The 20,594-nt window shown below is 37.9% G+C and overlaps 1 protein-coding gene across 2 annotated transcripts in view; it reads right to left on the bottom strand.

Annotated features, from left to right (window-relative positions):
• Positions 1–5,804: 5,804 nt before the first annotated feature.
• fat3a (FAT atypical cadherin 3a) overlaps positions 5,805–20,594 on the bottom strand; it is a 54,456-nt gene continuing 39,666 nt past the window's right edge. The window contains exons 19-23 of one of the 2 annotated variants that reach the window (XM_084419214.1): positions 20,030–20,594; positions 15,741–15,851; positions 12,522–12,581; positions 8,843–8,878; positions 5,805–7,612 (exon numbers count right to left, since the gene is read on the bottom strand). The exon at positions 20,030–20,594 is cut by the window's right edge and continues 109 nt beyond it. In XM_084419214.1, the coding sequence (XP_084275340.1) occupies positions 7,104–7,612; positions 8,843–8,878; positions 12,522–12,581; positions 15,741–15,851; positions 20,030–20,594 (1,281 nt within the window). In that variant the 3' untranslated portion in view covers positions 5,805–7,103. The remainder of the gene's footprint in view (positions 7,613–8,842; positions 8,879–12,521; positions 12,582–15,740; positions 15,852–20,029) is intronic. The other variant, XM_084419213.1, reaches the window with a different exon arrangement.

The following is a 20,594-nucleotide window of genomic DNA, read 5'->3' as shown; positions in this document are numbered from 1 at the left end:
CATCAGCCCAATGGGTAGACTTTGGGGTTGACGGCCAAGGACGACTCCTGGGTCTTTGGCGAGCATTAGATGAATTCCGAAAAGAAATCCAAGAAATCTTGGGAAGCGGTAAAATTTCATTCACATCATTCAATCAAGCAAAAGGATGATGAATCTCCAGATGAATATGCGTAAGTGGAATGCTTATGAGAGATGGGCCCTCTGTGCTAAGAAACAACCTGACAGAGATGATGTACAGTTCACTGACACACTTGTGGATGGACTCAAAATACCAACAAGCCTTATCACTTGGAGTCAATCCAGGCAATGGGCAATGGGCAATGGGCAATTGCAAAATGATGCAATGGGCTGGCCGTCTAGAGATGGCTACGAGATCAAACAAGGAAGAAAGAAACAAGCCAAATCGAAGAGGAGTGGCGACAGCTCAATACAACATGGACACAGAGAAGAGGTTGAAGATTTGCAGCAACTGTGGAAAGCGTGGCCACTCAAGAAGAGATTGCTGGGCTAAAGGAGGTGGAGCAGAAGCTCAAGGTCCAGCCTTTAAACAAGTCAGTGTGAAAAACCATGATGAAACCTCTCAAGGGGAGACGTGGACTGAAGCACAAGTCCGTCAGCGTAACTGGTGAGTGGAGGAGCAACGGTTCTACCTCCTGACACTCCGCCACCTGCGGGAACAGGAGGAGATTCTACTTTGTTCCAAGAAAAGTTACAACGCTATCTCACAATGCTGGACAAAGCTGCCAAAGACAATAATAAGAAAGTGTGAGAAGCTTGTAGTGTATGGACAAGAATCTTTCTTTCTGCACACAATGAACACATTTTTGCTAAGGTTCCTAATGCTCTCAACCTGCGGCTCATCCAATCTAAATCACCAGATAGTCTGGGGTAGATTGCCTTTTTGACACCTTTTATGGGCCCGTGGAGTGTCCCCAGAACAACAGACATTCCTCACGAGTCACGTTGGCCAGCTTCAGAGAGAGCGGAATCACTCCTCTGACCCAGGGAGAGAGATTACGAACTCTCCGCACATTCACGCACACACATACACAAACCTTTAACATTAAACTTAGAATATAAGCCTGTCAAAATGTATACGATGTACTCCTGTGTGTTTCCCAGTTCATATTAGCTTAGTTTATGATTTTCTAGTTGTAGAAGGAACTCTAACTATACGTTCACACCGCCGCCGACTTGAGCTTCCAAAGTTACCGGAAGTCATTCATTTTCAATGGAAGCTGGCTTCTCTCAGCTGCAAGGAGCGTCAAATCCATCGGCGTCGCGTTTTGGGCGTTTTGAGCGTTTTGAGCGTCAATCAGAAAGTTGAAAGTAGCTCAACTTTATGGTAATGAGCTATGACGCGGTTCAGCGGCAAGCAGCGGCAAACGCCAGCAACCAATCGGAATATAGACGTCCTTCGCGCTGGCTGATTCCGGAGAAACATACGATGTAAACTTTCGTTCCTACCAAAACATTAGTTCTGAGAAAATGGAGGAGAAGCTGATAATCGCTGTTGCTGGGTTTCCTATCATTATCGGATTAATTGCACAGTTTAACCATCATAGAGTGAAAGTTTAGCATTTGTATGTGTTTTTAAGTCCTGTCAGTTTAACAGGGCGCGCTCGACAGGGCATAAGAACGAGCAGAGAGAGAGAGTGCCCCGGCCGCGCGCGCGCACTCACTCACTATTAATAATAATAATAATAATAGCTAATTTTTCTTTTTTTCGCGACCAAATGTGACCAAAACGGTTATAAAAATGCTGTCATTATAAAAGGTTTCTAGTGTCAATATATTGCTTGTTTTTTCTGTTTACATTTCATGGTGTGACACTTCTCTTCTCCCATGATCGAACATAGAATGCTGCTACGTCAGAGCGGCCAAAGCGTCAACAAACTTCCCCGTACTTTTTGACAAGCGTCCTTGACATGGCGGCCAGAGCTTCTTTGCAGCTCAAGTCGGCGGCGGTGTGAACGTAAGTGTGTGAGTGCTCATATTCATGCATACGAATGTAACTTTGTATTTCCACCTTCTTTACATACCGTTCTTGGTATCTCGTTAACCGTCTCGGTCTGACTGAGCTAAAACATATATAGGAGATTACAGTAAAAAAAAGTATTCTGTGTGTACCATCTTTCTGGAGTAGAAATGACGAATTCTGACATCGTCATAAACTATGCAGATGAACCGTCCCGACAGGACAAAGAAACTCTTCCCGCTCGAGAATCTCTGAAGGTGATTTGTCATTCACCCAAAAGGAGGCGTGAACGAGGATTTCCTTAAGAGGACGGAACATTTAGCTTCACTTCACTTCAGTTATTCACCTCAGCTATCCTCTTCGGTTTTCTTCACTTCGGTTTTCTTTTTAGCTTTAGTTTTAGTCTTTTGTCTTTGTTTTTCATATTCTCCTTTGTTCATTTCCACCCATTTCAGGAATCAAGTCCATTGACATTGATTAGAGATGGTTGTAAGTTATTCTAGATAGGAGACATATTGATAGAACCGAGAATGGGAAATACGGAGTGAAATAGGAGATTTTATACACTACACTACTTACAAAACACAACCTCACAAACATTTAACACCCGCTTACTGATTTTCAACCCCTTTAACATCAACGTTTATTTTAGTTTGTTGTTTTGCCAGGAACTGGAGGAGTTAATCACTGTGCTCCGACAAGATGTATTAGTTTTTCTTTTCTTAGATGATTGGGGTTTATTTTAAATGCATACACATATACGTGAAATGAGTATGCGGGAACATAACATGGGTTGGGGTTCTTTGTTGATTTGTTGTTTTGTTTTTGTTCTCGTTTATTTCTTGGTCTATTTCTCCTCCTCACTATCGCTTCATCCGGTGGCCACTGGTGGAGTGACGGTGTGGAACGGACTGTCGTAGTTCCAGAGGAGGGACTGAAGACTAAAATTTCATAATTTAATATTGGTTTTAGTATTATTAGTACTTTTTATTAATATTCATAATCAGTAGTATTATGTATCTGTATTATTACTTTTTATATAAATTCATAATCATTGTATTTTATGAATCATACTGTTCTTGAATACATATGTGTGGGAGAGACTTTGGGATAAGCTATAGACTGCATTTAAGCTATAGATTGGATTTACATTCCATGTTAATGGAAACCATATGTTCCTCTGGTACTGTATGTGTTCCTATGGTAATGTAGTTTTTTTTTGTTGGGCAGTAGCATATAAAGCCTGAGCTCTTAGAGGACAGGGAGAAGATGACGAGAAGCTGGAATGAAGACCTTTGTTTGGTCCATTGTCACTCCCTCCTATGTCTTATATTATAAAAATAAATAAATAAGAGATCTCTTGACAGAATAACTGGTGTTTGTTTCCATGAAATGAAACAATAACTGGGTAACACTACAATAAGGTTAATTAGTTAACATTAGTTAATGTATTAACAAACATGAACTAACAATTAACAATACATTTGTTACAGTATTTATTCATCTTTGTTAATGTTAGTTAATAAAAATACATTGTTCATTGTTTGTTCATGTTAGTGCAGTGCATTAACTAATGCTAACAAATACAACCCTTGATTTTAATAACATATTAGTAAATGTTGAAGAAGTATTGTTCATTCTTAGTTCATGTTAACTAAGATAGTTAACTAATGTTAACTAATGAACCTTGTTGTAAAGTGTTACCTGTGATTACAATTATCATGAGACCATACAAATCATTATAAGGTGAATTACAAAGTATAATTTATGCATTGAAAATACTTTTGATGCATTTTATAAAAGTATCTATATATATATATAAATGCTTGGTTACACTTTATTTTAAGGTGTCATTGTTACAATACATGTAAGTACTGAGTAATATTAATTAACTACATGTAATTACTATAGGATTAGGGTTTGGTTGAGGGTTAGTTGCATGTAATTATGCATAATTTACTGTTATTACTATGGTAAGTACATGTAGCCTATGTAACAAGGACGCTGTAAAATAAAGTGTTACCAAATGTTTAAGTAAAGTGTTACCAAAACATTTTTTTTAAGAAAGTGAACCAAAAAGATCATGAACAAAAAAAATGAGACATTTAGTAAGGAGAAAATAAATGTAGGGTTAACATTGATTTGTATGTTGTCTTTAAGAAAATCACCCATAAACGTAAAAGCGATGTTCAGTTTGATCAATATTCTTTTTTTTTATTTTAGCATTGATAAAAAAAACAAATAAAAAACAAAACAAAACAAAAACAAAAATCCAGGATTGAAGAAAAGCATTTTACACGTACACTTAATACTGTTTTGCACAGTCAACAGAACAACATGAATCAAATATGAAATTAAAACGAACAAACAAATTAATAAAAATAAACCCCCCTGCACAAAGGTGGCAGAAGTAATTCCCTTTTCTATAATATAAACTTGGTGAAACAAAATAAAAATACAATACAAAAAAAGATGAGCAGAAAAACTGATATTTTGAAAAAGTAAAACGCAGTTTTCTACTGTGAAAAAAGGAGCAGCAAAAAAAAAAACGAAGATGCACACAAGCCAATGCATGTGTGCGCACATCTGTTAAAAATGTCAGCAAAGTTACGTGAGTTTGCGTGTTTGTCCTTTTCGTCCATGCCAAACGCTCGCAGGATGTACAAACCCTGCCATGATTGCAGTTCAATATCTACAAAATCTGGATTTGAACAACTTACTTATATACACTGTACAACAATTTGTCAAAATTACAGCTTTTACAAAAAAATGTATCCGCCCAATGGCATTCAAAATTACAGTGCGCGCTCTCAAATCAGCTCACGGCAAACACCCCAATCATGTTCCCTTCGGGGTAAAATGCCATTCCGATCCAAAGTTGGTCCACAATATCATTCCTCTCTCCCTCGTTCTCCTTTTGATTTATATTTTATTGATTTTCACTTTCTATACGTTTTCTTTTCCCTGCATCTTTTATTCAGTATTCTGTTTCAGGACTTGGCATTTCCCTCTTTTCTGACTTGCTGTTATTGCTTTCGCTCTCTCATTCCGCTCCTTTCTCTCTGGTTTGGATCGGTAAAGAACCGGAGGAGGTTTGGACTGCAAGCTACTACAGGCATGTGTCATTCTTGCATTGTAAGTGCCTGTGAACACACGAACATTATTGGACACTGTGATGATATTCTGCTTATGGCTTTCTGATATGAAAAAAAGGGGGGAGACGTAACTTACAGAAGAGTGTCGCCCACGTTCCATTAAAACACTCACGCGCATCGAAATGATCAGCTTGAAAAATAGTGCTATTCAGGATCCGATTAATGCTTCACATGAGAGACGACGCTGCTACCAGTCCAGGGACTTAAATATGGGATGACAGAATTATTTCAGACTATTTCGCTGTGAATCTGAACATACTGTATCGTCCATTAGTTTAGTGCAAAAAAGTCAATGCATTAAAAAAAAAAAAAAAAAAAAAACCTAAAAACTAAATTTTGGGAAGATACAGAAAACATGTGCTTTTTGACCATTTATAGACGACGGATTCAAATTCATGTTCTGTTCCAAAACATAGTGAGCTGCCTTCTAAGGTGGCTTCCGAACTGAAATGGTCCCTCATAAGTGAGCGATTTGGAACGATCTACAAAGAAAGCAACTAAACAGAATATTATTTTGCTGAAACAAACAAACAGAAATGGCTTAAACCAGCCTAGGGTGGCTGGCTGGTCTCCCAGCCTGGCCAAACTGGTTACATTGATGTCTTTTTTTGGGGGGGGGGGTTTGGGCTCTTGGGAAACCAGCTGGCTGACCAGCTAAACATCTCCTGTGAAACTAGTTTAAACCAGTTAAGACCAGAAAACCCCCGTAGGTTGGTTTAAGTCTTGGTTTTCTTCAGCAGAGATGTAGAGTTTGATGCTAACATGTATCACACATAGATATTGCATAAGAGTTCTTTTTAAAAATTATATACAACCATTTCTAATTATTTGTTTTTTTATTGAATGAAATATAAGTATATTTATAGTCGACACTCGACATGCTCGACTTGTCCGCCATCTTGGATTCATTGTTTTTTGCAATCCATTCTAGCAAGTAAATGTGCAATGCCACCTTAGAATTTTAACGAGTTCATCGTTTTGTATTTAAATGTGTACGCTGTTTATTTTTTTAATTTAGGTTGGGTATGCCCTTGTGAAAAATAAATACACTAAAATATATTTGAAATACAATTATTTTATGCAAAGTATACTACAAATACATTTACATATTTATGTACTTAAAACAAATACCCTGCAATTGTACTTTTGATATACTAAACTGAGTCTGCTAAATTGGAACAACTAATTTTGTACTTAATGTACTTTAGTTATCCGGAAACAGTGCTTAAGTTCAACTAAAGATATACTTAAGTGTATTTGAGAGTGCTAAAGTGGAACTATTGCAAGTATAGGTTTCACTTTAAATATCTTGCATAGATATTATACAGAGATCATTCTATCCTTACTAATAGGGATATTAAATCACATTTTAGGCTTAATAATAAGACGTGCATTGCAAGCACTCCAAATAAAGTTTAGTTCAGTTAAGTCTCAAGCGATATGTCAGCAAATATGTTAATGGTTTGTAGTTTACTTAGTATGAAATAAAAGTATTTTAAATACATTTTAATTTAGGTTTTTTAAACTAGGGTGACTATTGTTAAAATGTAAACAATTTGGACAAAACGAGGCAGCGTAAAGCGGTCTACATGGGGAGCTTACTAGGTTTTAGAACAGATCCAGGTTTTAAACTCACAAACGGCAGCACCAAACAAATAAGGAACCGGACGCAACAATGAAATGCACCAGGGCGATTTCTGAAAACACATCTACAGATCATTGGTCTCCGTTCACTATTACGTTTCTTGTTGCTTTAATCGTATGGTCTCCACCCATGACATCACTTTCGCCACTTCCTGTGCTTTAATAAGTGGGCTGCTCATGCAGAGGGCAGCGCTGAGAGTCCGTCTGTGGCGTCGGCAGTCCTCCGTCTCGCTTTAGTCTCACAGACGCGAGAGTTTGGTGTCCTTTATGTCTGAAAACACGTCCTGCTAATGTCAGTAACTGCGTCTTTAGTTCCCGGTGGCGTGTCAGACCTCAGTCTGCTGTGTATGCGGGTGCATGTGCGCGTCCTCCAAACTGTCCAAGCTTCCTCCCGTCTCAGAGTCTTCGAACCCACAGGGCACGGAGGAAACGTCGGAGGCAGAGGAGGCGTTGACGGACAGGCGCTCGTCCCTGCCTGTGAAAGTGCTAAACTCCTCCCCCGCGGAGCCGAGCGGCAGCTGATGCGGGGGCAGGTATTGGCTGGGGTGGAAGTGTGGGCGGGGCTTGCGGTCGCCGCTCAGCGTGCTCTCTCTCGAGGCGTGTTGATTGGAGGGTGAGGTGTCGAATTCCTCGGTGGGAAGGGGCGGGGGAAGCTGGTCCTGGGACATAAACTCCTCCTCCTGAGGAGGCGGGTAGTCGCTGTCGATGTCGAACCCGCCGAGGTAATAGTCAGATTCTAAAGTCACGCCCACTTCGCTGGTCTCATAGGTGGGGACTTCCTCGATGTCAGGTAGGCGTGTATTCGGCAGCCAATCGGAAGTGTCCCAGTGGTATGCTGGAGAAACAGGAAACAGGAAGTTAGTAAACATCGAGTGAACGAACAGCTAACGGGGTCCTTCGGTAGGTTCGGAATCGTGTTGGGCTGCATGCTCGACCATTCTGAAGAGAGGTTAACAGGTTAGATTTCGGTCCTGTCCCAAATTATACACTTGTCGAGACCGTAGGGTGTCCCATTTGCAACCTATACTCATTGGAAAAACGTGCGCCTATCTGCAATTTAAATAAAAACGCACCTATGCATACAATTCACTGTAATGAACACTAGTTGCAGTAAAAAACAAACAAAAAAAGTAATCAAAGTATGATTACAGGGGCAGATTATCGATTAATAAAGACTTATTTTCATGGGGTTCCTTGCACAATACTATGTTATGATTTCGAAACCACACTGTAAGTTTTGTAAACGTTTAAAAGTTGTAAATGAAACAATTTAGTCTTTCTACTTCAAATTTTCAAGTTTAATTCAATGTTACTTGCCATATCTTTGTAATTATTTGCGAAATTTACTAGCAATTTCTCAAAATTTCTAAATCAAAGGCACATTTTTCGAATGAGTCTGGGATTCCCATTTGTGACGTGTTTTTGGGGGGATTTGGGACAGGAACATTAAACTGAACATTTCCACATGCAGGTCTTGCTGGAGTGAGTGGACATGCCTGCAAGGTGATCAAAGACACAGCCAGGGGTCAAGAGGTCAAGAGGTCAAGGTTCAGAGGACGTGTTGTTGACACAAGCGAAACATTCATCAAAAATGCAAACCAAAATAAATGAAGGTGAGGATTGCATGCAGCGATGCATGAAACACAGAAGCGCAGGGACGCACACGCACACAAACACACACAGACTGTACACGACCTAATCCTCGCTTATCAGAAAACATCGATATCAAACAAAAGAAAAACACAAAGTCAGCAATGGAAGCACTGCGGGGGAAGAGACAGACGAAAAAGAGAGGAAAGGGGTGACGGAAGACTGCAGGTACTCTGATGTGAGCGTGCGTGTGAGAGTGTGAGAGTGTGTGTGTGCGCTCATCGACAAAGAGCATCTCGCTGCTGGATGATGTGACACTTCCCAGAATGCAATAGCTCAGTTTGTCAGCAATACGGAAAGGGAGAGCGAGAGAGGAAGGAATAGACAGAGAACAAAGTCTGAAAAAAGGAAGGAGTGCAAGAACTCCGGGAGATTTAGCTGAACAAAGCAGGAGGAAAGAGAGAATGTGAATCACCTCTGTTGAAGTTTTGACCTTGATCCATAACGGACACTGGTAGGCAGAAAAGAAGCAGAAAGACAGAGAAAGACAGATTTGTGGGTCAGCACCAAACCCATCCTATATCCTGAACTGTGTTTATGTACAAACACCATATTCAAATGCATCAACATTGCATGTAGATGTGTGTGGTCTGTGATATTCTGGTGCATGTGATACCAAGGGGTTTGGCTATCGGTTGAATTTAAGCGATTCCGAATCCGCATATCGATTATTATCGATCGCACTGCATAGTTCTCTTTTTATAAATAAAATATAGATGAATCCTTATTAAAGTTACAGAAGTTATTCAGTCAGTGATTTTCCTTTTATTATGATCTTTGATTACCTTAAATGACACCGATGGCAGCAGGTTTATTAGGCTGCTGTCACTTTAAGAGCTGCACGGATCCAAAATACCGTTACACATGCGTTTTCTTTCTCAACTGTTTACGTTCACTTAAGACAACCGATTGTGTTCACGAGGATATGTTGACATCCGTTTGTTTGTATTTGCTCATTCAAGCGCAAGACGAAGCTAAATAGAACTCAACTCAGTATTCACACTCTACATGAGCTTAGGCTTTCTGTGCGCGCGCTTCGTTTGTGCGTGTGCTGAATTGAGTTCTCTTCCGTGTTTTACTGCGCTTGAGCGGTTTAAAAATCACATTAATATGCGCACACAGGAATCAATAAGCGGAATCGAAATGCACGTCTTTTGCGAATCCACAGCTCTTGGAAATTTGGAACCGTTTCTAGATATCCAACCCTAGTGATACCCATACAAATATTAAACATGGTTTCTACTAAAACTGGGTTAACATAATAGAGGGAAACAAAAGTAAAACAAAACTAGATTATTTCTTTTTCTGAAGAAAATATGCTTTACCACAACTGATTTCGAGGTGTTGCCAGGGTGTTGCTATGCAGTTGTTTTTTAGCCTGCGGTTACTAGGGTGTTCTGGGTGGTGGCTTTTAGCTGAAAAGCTGATCGCTTATTATGAGATTTAAAGTCATCCTGTGGTGAAAATCAAGCTTTTAATGTTGTTTATATGTCTATGTGGTGTTTACATGTCTACGAGTGGATCTCTGAGCTGGTGTGAGGGAGTGGAGGCGTGGCTAATTTGCATATTCATAGAACCGCATGTACTAAATGAGGCAAGGGTGTAGACCTAACATTCAAGCTATTTTAAGGCATGAAGATGGAAAAAACTTTTAAATATATCATTTTGGTGATCAAAGGTGAGTTTTAAGGGATACAATTATTGACTACTGCATTAAGTAGCACAAACAAGGACCACATTTTTATATTTAGGGTTAGGGTTTGTTCAAATCACTAATACCAAGTATGAGCACTAGTGAAAGTGATAAGAAGATTAAGAATGCTGCTTATACAGTTTATTGTTACTATGAAATGAAAATGTTTATTTAATAGTAACAGTAGTAGGCTATATAAGAGAAATTATAGTTACCATGGTAAATATTTGTAAGGGTAAGAGAAAACAGAGCAATGGAGACTAAAAACAGAGAGAGTATGAGCTGTAAAAATCCTTCCTTCCCAGCTTATTAAAGTGCCCATGTTTGATCTTCATCAGTATGCGTTTGATTGAATGTGATTAAGTAAGGGCTGAAATGTAATTTAAATGTGGACCAAGAAAAGTAAGTGCGAGTCTGTAGTCAATTACTGAGCAGAAAAACAAGCAGTCACACATACACTCATTATCTGTTACAGTGCCTCAGAGCCATACAAACTACTAAATTCTGCAAATTAGGTTTAAATCTTTGTCCTACAAGATTGGATGAAACCTTTTGGACTAAAAATAAGTACAACATCACTTTAGAGATTGTGTACATCAACTAAAACATATGTAAATCAATCCAAAAATGTAAATTCTGTCATCATTTACTCACCCTCATGTAGTTTCAAACCTGTATGAATTTCTTTCTTCTGCTGAACACAAAAGATATTTTGAAGAATGACAGTAACCAAACATTTGATGGGCCCCATTGACTACATTCTTCAAAATATCTTCTTTTGTGTTCAACAGAAGAAAGAAACTCATACAGGTTTGGAACAACTTGAGGGTGAGTAAATTATGACCGAATTTTCATTTTTGAGTGAACTATTGCTAATATAAAAGAAACCACAGACACAAAATGTAAGCTAGTCATTGTGTTCTGTTTTTAAAGGTGCAGTAAGTAGTTTTGTCCACTTTAAAGTAATGTTATTATTGTTAACTAAATCTAAAAAAGTTTTTTTAGACGAAAAACTTTAATAAAAATTTTTGAATAGTTGAAATAACAGAAATAGTTAAGTTGAAGTGCTAAAATACTAAAACTGAAATATATATTAAATCTATACTGACATATTAAAAAATAACAAACTAATAAAAATGACCAAAGCACATAAAATGCCTAAAACTAGAATGAAAACTAAAAATATAAAAAGAAATCCTAATTCAAAATACAACTAAATAATAAAACAGTATATAAACAATACTAAAACAACACTGCTTTAAAGCATGTATGGGAATGCTTATGCTAAAAAGATCTTTGTATCAGCCAATGAAATCAAAGATTACTCCATGGACCTTTTAAATATACAGCTGAAGGACTGCTAGGACAATATGAAGCAATGGTTTTAAAATATGTAAATATGAACTAGTTTTGAAATGTCTCAGCGTGAACTAGTTTCAAGATTCAGAAGTTTGTTAGATTTACAACCTCTAAATCAAAGGACAAGCTCAAACAAGCTCATCAGCCTACATTACTTTAGCATATCTAGCTTTGAAGATACACTTGAAAAGATTTTTTTTTGTTTTTTACAACTTCAAACGTGTGTGTATGCAAGACTTGCGCTCTTCCATTGAGGGTAATGTATGATCTGGGGATGTGCTTGTAGGTTTGTGTTCGTCAGAGAAAATATTTGAGGAGAGACTGTGTGTGTGTGTGTGTGTGTGTGTGTGTATGCTGTATCATCTTGCTGACTGGGGTGACTCACGCTTCTCCTCATGAGTAAGGCTGTCTCATACGCACGCACGCACGCACGCACACTAACATAACAATATCAATAAAGCAATGTTACTTTTTGGTATTGTACTTAACTATATTTTGGGAAAGAAGCAAAAAAAAAAAAGAACAATTCAGAAATAAAAATGCTTAAAATGTATAATTTTTTTATTAGAACTAAAAGTTAAAAAAGTTGTATTTAAAGGGACAGGGTTTGGGTTAGTTTGTAGTCATTATAATAATATGATGGCTGTCAATTTAAACTAATTGTTGATTATTCGAAAAAATTAAATGCTTTAAAAATACGTATTAATGTGAAATGGATGCTAAATTAATTTTGAATTATATTTACTTGAGGGATATTTCTATCAAATATTGATATGCATTTAATCATGAAAGCTTCAAACGATTAATCTGCATACAATGCGATAAAACCCATTAATTATTTATATGACTGACAACCCTAATAAAAGTCTATGGTCCACATGTAGAGCGCTAAGTAAATGTGTATGTGTGTAATCAACAAAAAACAAAAAAAGAGAGAGAGAAAGAAAGAAAGTGTGCTTTTGTTTGAGTTCAAAGGTTTGTTCATTTGTCTTCAAGCGCTTTTAAGGAAGATGCTTCAGAATCCAGCGGTGGGAAAGAGTACCTTCATTCTCAATCGTGTCGACTGCATCATTGACCAGCCGAATTACCGTCACTATGGAAGCTTGGAAAGAGAAAGCAATGAAGACCAGTCAGAAACTTTCACACACCCACACACACACACACACACACACACACACAGGAGAACCCAAACAAACCCACAGACTAATCAAACTGAAGAATCAACTCCACAATATCTGTTACACTGTTGGTCCACTGCAGAAGCTTCTGTGCCCTGATTGGCTGCTGATGAATTTAGCTGTGACCAATGAAAGGCAAGCATGGCATCATTCCAGCGAATCTGAGGAGAGATGGTGGTGATGTGACCAACACACAAACTCACATCCACACCTGCTGCATTCAAATCCGATCAGAATAATCGTATTTACGGGATTAGAGACTACAATGTCGTATTTAACAGTAAGAAATTATGGATTTATTTGCGCTGCCAATTAAAGAATCATGCTGGAAAAATAGACAGATGAAAGAGTCTGACCAGTATTTTTGTGGTACACATAACTTGAAGATACTTGAATGTTATGTTCTAAAACGTAAATTACACACACCAATAGCGAAAACGCATTTTTTTATAATTTTAAATAAGTTTTATATAAGTAACTAGATAAGACAGTTTGGGATGTGTGTGTGTGCATTTTAAAGGATAATTCCGGTATTTAGCACTTTGAGTCTATTTTCTAGTTTGTTTTGGATGCGCTAGAGTGGTGGACACAGAAATGTTGACGATGGGTCCTGTCTCGACTTTTTGACTCGTTTAGAATCGCCTTTGACCGCTTCAGAGTGGCTGGCTACGGGCATGTACAAACATGTCCTTAAAACAACCCTTAACGTTCGTTTTCAAAACTGTGCAACTCACCGAGTGGTTAGTGGTGTTCGTTGATGATTAAAAACAAGTAGCGAAGCGAAATACAGTTTCTGTCGTGTTTTATTTGGCATTTTGTAAAATCCCATTGATTTCTGTTGGAGGACTCATTGCTCGTTGATATTACTGCGCTACCGGGAACGGAAAAGGGGGCTGTTTACATTTGGTTGTAGTCTTTTCGCTCAGTTCTCCGTCTCTCAGAAGGCTAGCAGAGAACGTCTAATGAGGGGAGAAGTGCCACTCAATAAACTTCCGGTTGCAGTTCCACTCTTGTTCCATATTAGGGCGCTCACATGACGAGTGCAGAATGAATGGAGGTCTATGGAGCTATACTGCTCAAAATCCACTTTTCTTAGGACATAATTTTTTGTCTAGTAATTTGAATGTTGTTTTCGAAAGGGGATGCAAAGAAATTACATATTGCTTGGTGTTAGATTTTTTAGAGTCACTTATTTGCTTTAAAAAGTGTGCTGAATGCTGACGTCATTAGCAGAATGCTAGCGTTATGGGCAACAACAACTCAACCTGTAAGAAATCGAAAAGAAATAAGTACTCGTTCATTCAACTTTCGATCTATAACCCATGTTGAACTTGCAAAACCTACAATCAAATCTGAGATTTCTCAACGGCAATCGGGTGAGGGAGACAAATTTAGCCGTCTAGCCCCATAGACTCCCATTCATTTTGCACTCATGGCGAGCGCCCCCAGTGGAACTCTGATTGGAACTACAACCAATAGGACTTAATAGGGCGTTGGAGTGAACAGGCTTTCCGTAGATGGGCTTTGAGGCTAGCGTGAGCCTAGACACCGGGTTCCGTACAGCGTCCTTGTATGGCAAAGTGATTGTCGCCATCAAGTGGTCGGGAGTGTGCTAACGCTTCAGACTCAAAATATTGAGCGGATGTTTATACGCGGTTGTGAGGTATCTGAAAAAATAGTTCCACTATAGCAAATAACACGGATTGAAATCATACATTGCACCGATATATTTGTTTTTAATCATCAACGAACACCACTAACCACTCGTTGAGTTGCACAGGTTTGAAAACGAATGTTAAGGGTTGTTTTAAGGACATGTTTGTGCATGCCCGTAGCCAGCCACTCTGAAGCGGTCAAAGGCGATTCTAAACGAGTCAAAAAGTCGAGACAGGACCCATCGTCAAAATTTCTGTGTCCACCACTCTAGCTCATCCAAAACAAACCAGAAAAGAGACTCAAAGTGCTAAATACCAGAATTATCCTTTAAGGGTACATTTACGTGACAACGATATGCTTAAAACTGAGAAGTTTTTCCTTTGAGTTTTCCGCGTACAGACGACACCATTGTCAAAACGATCCCCATTCACACGGATCCACGAAAACGACTAAAAGCGACTAATTCTGCTGCCAGGCCATTAGATGGCGATGAAACACTATAGACTGAACACGTAATACGCATGTGCATGACGTCATCGTCTTCAGAGATTCGCGTTTTTGCTGTTTACACGGAGACCGTTTTCAAAAACGTGCACTTTGAAACCCGTTTTTAAAGGATTGTGTTTTCAGGCACCCTTGTCGTGTAAATAAACGGCCAAAACGCATAAAAAGTTTTACGTTTTTAGTTGAAAGCGGTGTCGTGTAAACAGCCCCTCAGTATAGTCGAGTTATATTTACCACAGACCTTATTTGACTCAAACATTATAAAAACCCATAGGAAAATCTCGAAGGTAACCAGCAGTTTACTTGCACAGTGGTAGTAATAAATAAAATACAAAAGAATTGGTATGCTATAATACATCATAATAGTGAATGTTGATTATAGAATTTGTTTGATGAAGCAATAAATCTACTATACTACTTTAAAAATACTACTTTTACTGATTTATGAGGCAGCAGGTCTGTGACAAAACTACATTTCCCATAATTCTCTGCTGCAGATTTGAGTGTGGGCCAATTACGCATTGCAAGTTCAAGGTATTAAATGATAAATAATAAATGAGCAAACACACAGATGAAGGATCAATTGCAAACCGTATACGCATTTCTTTTGCTCTTCAAAAAAAAAAGAAAGGTTTGCAAAAAAAGTGAGAAATATGAAATTGACTGAAATAACCAAAATAACTTGAAAGAGTATCAGGTCGTAATTACGATTTCTGAAGCTTTCAGGCCGACTTGAGAGCAGCAACACACACACACACGCACACACACACCTCTAACAACCAATCTGACTTAAAATATTCACTCCATTAACAAAATGATGATGAGGATGACTGTATGAAGAGTCCTGAAGAAAGACGCATGTTGTTTTATCCTTCCATGATGAGTAGGAACAACAGTAAACACACACACACACAGTGTCTTACCGTTATCATCACAGGAATCAGACTGAAAGGAGCTCAGCGATTGGACCTCGGAGTTGCTGCCCTTGTTACTGCCAGAGAAACATGTGACCTCCTCCAGCAAATCCACTTTACCTAAACACAAAAGTTCAGGATGTCAACCAATCACAACTTCCGTAACTTTCAATAAACACACACACGCGCACGTTTTGAATCTGCACGCCATTACAAGTCCCTTCTCTGATGTTTGTCTTTTAATTTCTTTCCTTTCCCAGAAATGTTTTTGCTTTGATCTTTTCTTTAATGGTTTCATGGAAACGACTGCATATAATTGTCTCACTTTGCATTTCACAGGTGGAGATTTTTAAGACCTAAGAGGGTTTGAATGGAGGACACCACACACCACAAGGAAATGAAAAATGAAGTACTTATAGGCGGTAAAAAGCCTCGGAGGATTCAGATGGGGGAGAATTTAATGCCAGAGGGAGAATGGCTAGCGCCATCAGCTGTTCCACTAAACTGAGCCCATATACATACTTCCATAACCACTTTGCTTTCAGTATTTATCGACGTGAAGAGTTATATCAAGTCTTTTAAGGGAAATGTTTGTTTTTTTACTATAGGACTTTTCCCTTTGTTTTTACTCTCAAAAGCACTCCCATGAGCCGTTCACAGATCGCCTGATGAATAATGCAAATAAAAAGGGTATGTTTTGTTTTTAACGAAATTAACATTTTTATGCAAGGATGCATTCAACTGAAAATTGTCAGTAAAGACATCTATAATGTTGAAAACGATTTCTATCTCTAATAAATGCTGTTCTTCTGAACTTTCTACTCAAAGAATCCCCCCCAAAAAAAAGGATCACGTTTTCCACAAAAATATTATGCATCAAATCAGCATATTCAAATGATTTCTGAAGGATCATGTGACACTGAAGACTGGAGGAATGATGCTGAAAATTCAGCTTTGCATCACAGGAACACATTACATTTTTAAATGTATTACAATGGAAAACAGTTATTTTAAACAGTAATAATATTTTACAATATTACTGTTTTACTGTATTTTTTATCAGATAAATGCAGGCTTGGTGATACAGTAGTGTGTATTTAAGAGTTCCGTTTGAGATGGTTTGGTGTATTATTAATAATGGTTTCAGCTGAGATAAAAAGTTGAGGTACATTCCTAATAAAGATCTGTCCACAGATCCACAACAAGCTTTATCTCAGAGAAATATTCCCAAATACATCTGCTGGAAGTCACCTTGGATAAGAAACCATGAAAACAACACAAAAACAACAACAACAACAAAAAAAGGCACAGAGAGAACACAAACATTTTAATAAAAAATATGTTTAAGCAAAATACAAAAATAAACGTAGTGTGTGTGTGTGTGTGTGTATATATATATATATATCTGCTGACTTTTTCTGAATTCACAGCTCTGATTTTTGAAAAACAAACAAACAAACAACAACAAAAAACGGTGGATTTTGTGGAGTATATTTAAACGTGGTAAAATGGTTAAACAGAGTTGAGAATACAAATTTTATTGGTAGCAGAAAGCATAATATAACTAGGGTTGTATATCGAGAACTGGTTCCAAATTTCCGTGCATAAGACGTGCATTTCGATTCCGCTTATTGATTCCTGTGCGCATTTCAAACCGCCTCTCATGTAGAATGTGAATAGTGAATTGAGCTCTATTTCATTTCTTATTACACTTGAACGGGTAAACGCAAACAAAATGATGTCAAAATATCCAATTAACACAGTCGGTTTTGTCTTAAGTGAACAGTTGAGAAAGAAAACGCATGTGTAACAGTATATTGGATCCGTGCAGCTCTTAAAGTGACAGCAGCCTAATAAACCTGCTGCCGTCTGTGTCATTTATGGTAATCAAATAACAAAAGACAAAGAACATTTTATGAAACGCATATTCATGTTTTGTAAATGATTAGTTAATCATTAACTAATCAATTGTAAATGACTTATAACTGAATCTACAAAACATACATAAAATAATTAACATATCACTTATTAATCATTTATGAATGCATAGTGATGTTTCGTAAATAATTAGTTAATCATTCACTAATCATGACTGGTAACGGAATTTACAAAACATACATAAGATAGTATATCACTTGCTAATCATTTAAGAATGTTTTCTAACTAACCACTTATAAATGACTTACAACTGAACGTTATTATAAAGTGTTACCAGAAAAGGACTCACTGATCCTGACTGAATAACTTCCGTAACTATAATAAGTGTTCTTTTATATTTAATTAATGAAAACAAAACAGCTGGGGTGTATGCGGCTGCAACAATGTTTGATATGTTTTTGTTTTGTTTGCCTCATTGGAATCGAAACTGGGAATCGATAATAATCAGAATCGCTAAAAATCAAACAATACCCAATCCTAAATATAATTAGCTAACATTTTTAATAAATGTATAAACAAGAGCCAGGGGTTGTGTAAAACTTTAACGACATGCATTCCAGTTCTGCAGAGTTCTTCTGATTCCGCGTGGGCCTAGCTATAGGATTACAGCTCTATTTCCACGTCATTTTCACATGAAGTGACTTTTGATTTGGTTTACAAAAAAGTTGAAAATTGAAAGCTTTTACTCCTTAAAACGGTTTCCACCTGCTGCTAAGTTTTCCAGTTTTTAGCTGTAACCTTCATATGAAAGTGTATTTTGATTTGATTTACCGAAAAACATCATTAACAAAGAAGAACTTAGCTAGTGGGAAGCTGCAGGCGGAAACAGCTTCAACAAATACAAGCGTTGTGCGCTTCTGCCGTAACTGTCACAGCAGGAAACGGAGCTGAGTTTAAGAAGATAAAAGTGTGGAGCTCCGCCATTACATACACTGATAACACCAAATCTGGCAGCAGGTTCTGTTATCTACGCTGTAAACAGTCATAGGTCGCAAAACCATCAATGCATCGGTATACAGTTTCAACGCTTTGGCGTTCTTTGTGTTGGCGTATAGGGTTCATTAAAAGTCTGAATATAAAAAAATGTGCTCAGGGGGGTTACTGAGATACCAGCGGGTTTGTGTGTGTTTGTGGAACAGCAGTGATCTCAGTCAATCTCTGAGCAGTGTGAGGTTAAATGCAGTTAAATACGATATTTAAATAAAACATGTTAAGGGAAGGATGGATTTTTCATAGTTGACAGGCATGAACTGATCAAAGCCCTCTGATAAATTCACACTGGCAAACACATTTTTGCATAAACAAAATATGCGTACACACACGCCAGACTACGTGAGAGATGCGGAGAGGAGTTGCATAATTCTGCCTGGAGTGAGAAATGTATTTTTCATTTTATATGTTTTAAATCAGAGGGTCAATGCATTACAATTATAATGCACTTTAACATCCCATGGTGCAACGGATGTCAGCAATAATACACACACTACGTGAAATAGAGCATTAGCAGTGTACATAAAAGAAAGATGGAATTTGTGCAATATTATTGGAAAGAAAACAATATACAACAACAATAACATAATACTAATAATATCCTTTAAATATTTGAATATTCTAAATTTAGGGTTCTTTTAGAAAAAAGATATATGCAAAATGTATTTAAAATTAAGATTTTGTATATACTTTACAAGCCCCATTACTATAATTATCCTGCTATTAATATTAGTATATATAATTATATAATTTAGTATATGATATATTCTAAGACAAAAAAAAAGAGAATTTGAGAAATATATTGCTGTAAAGATAATGATCAAATATACAAATTGTTTAGTGAACATAAATAGTAAAAGAAAATGACAATAATAATAATAATAATAAAGTCTTTGAATTTTTTAAATGTATTTATGCATTTTAATGTATTTAAAAAAAAAGAGCATCTTTATACATGCACAATTACTATCCTTCTTCAGCTATTCATTTTACAATTACATATATGATATTAATATGATGTTGAGATATATATTTAATTTAATAAAAAAAAAGGTAGAATTTGGGAAATATTACTGGAAATACATAAAAAGTTTTGTGAAAATGAATGATAATTAATGATGAACTAATGTCAAATGACCGAGTTAAATGAATAAATAAATAAAAGTCTTTGAATTTTCTTCATTTGGGGTTATGGGGTTATATTTGGTATATGATTTTTTTTTTTTTCTTAATTTACTTTGAATATAAATGCATATAATTCTGCTGCTATTAATATTCCAATCATATAATATATTACATTAAAATGATATCTACAAATCTATTTTCCACTCAAATACTCTGATACGCACACAAATACAGCTCTCTCTCACCCTCGTCTTCCCAGGGGCTCTTCCGCAGCGAGTCGCAGTCAGACCGGCACGGGGAGACGGGGGGCAGATTGGGGGCGACGCTGCACACGACCACGCCCCTCCGGTTGGTCCCGCCCAGGATCCGCGGCGACTCGGACGGATGGAAAGTGCTCATTTCCGTCAGCTCCGGGCCTCGGCAGTCCCCGTGCCTCTTCTCCAGGGTCCCCCGAGGGTCCCCGGGGAAACACGGCGTGTACGCCATGGGCCTGACGGGCACCTGAGGCGGGCCGCTCAGGCTTCCCTCAGTGTACAGGCTGATGGGCTCTCCGATGGCACAGCGCAGGGGCGGGTAGTGCCCACCGTTGGCTTTGTGCAGGAGGGCGGCTGTAGCCGGATCCTGAACCATGGAGAGGTTGTTCCGGGAATAGCTCTTCTGGAACACCTTCTTCCGGAAGGCGATGAAGAGGAGGATGAGGGTGAGGATGAGGAAGAGAACGACGGCGATGCCGATGAGCTCCTCCTTCCCGACGTACGCGTGTCCGGCCTGCATGTCCGGAACCAGCACCGGGCGAACAGTACAAGCGCT

The sequence above is a fragment of the Rutilus rutilus genome (assembly GCF_951802725.1).
Source record: "Rutilus rutilus genome assembly, chromosome: 9".
NCBI classification, from domain to species: Eukaryota; Metazoa; Chordata; class Actinopteri; order Cypriniformes; family Leuciscidae; genus Rutilus; species Rutilus rutilus.
The sequence above is the reverse complement of the archived record's forward strand: the minus strand, read 5'-3'. Positions and strand labels throughout refer to the sequence as shown.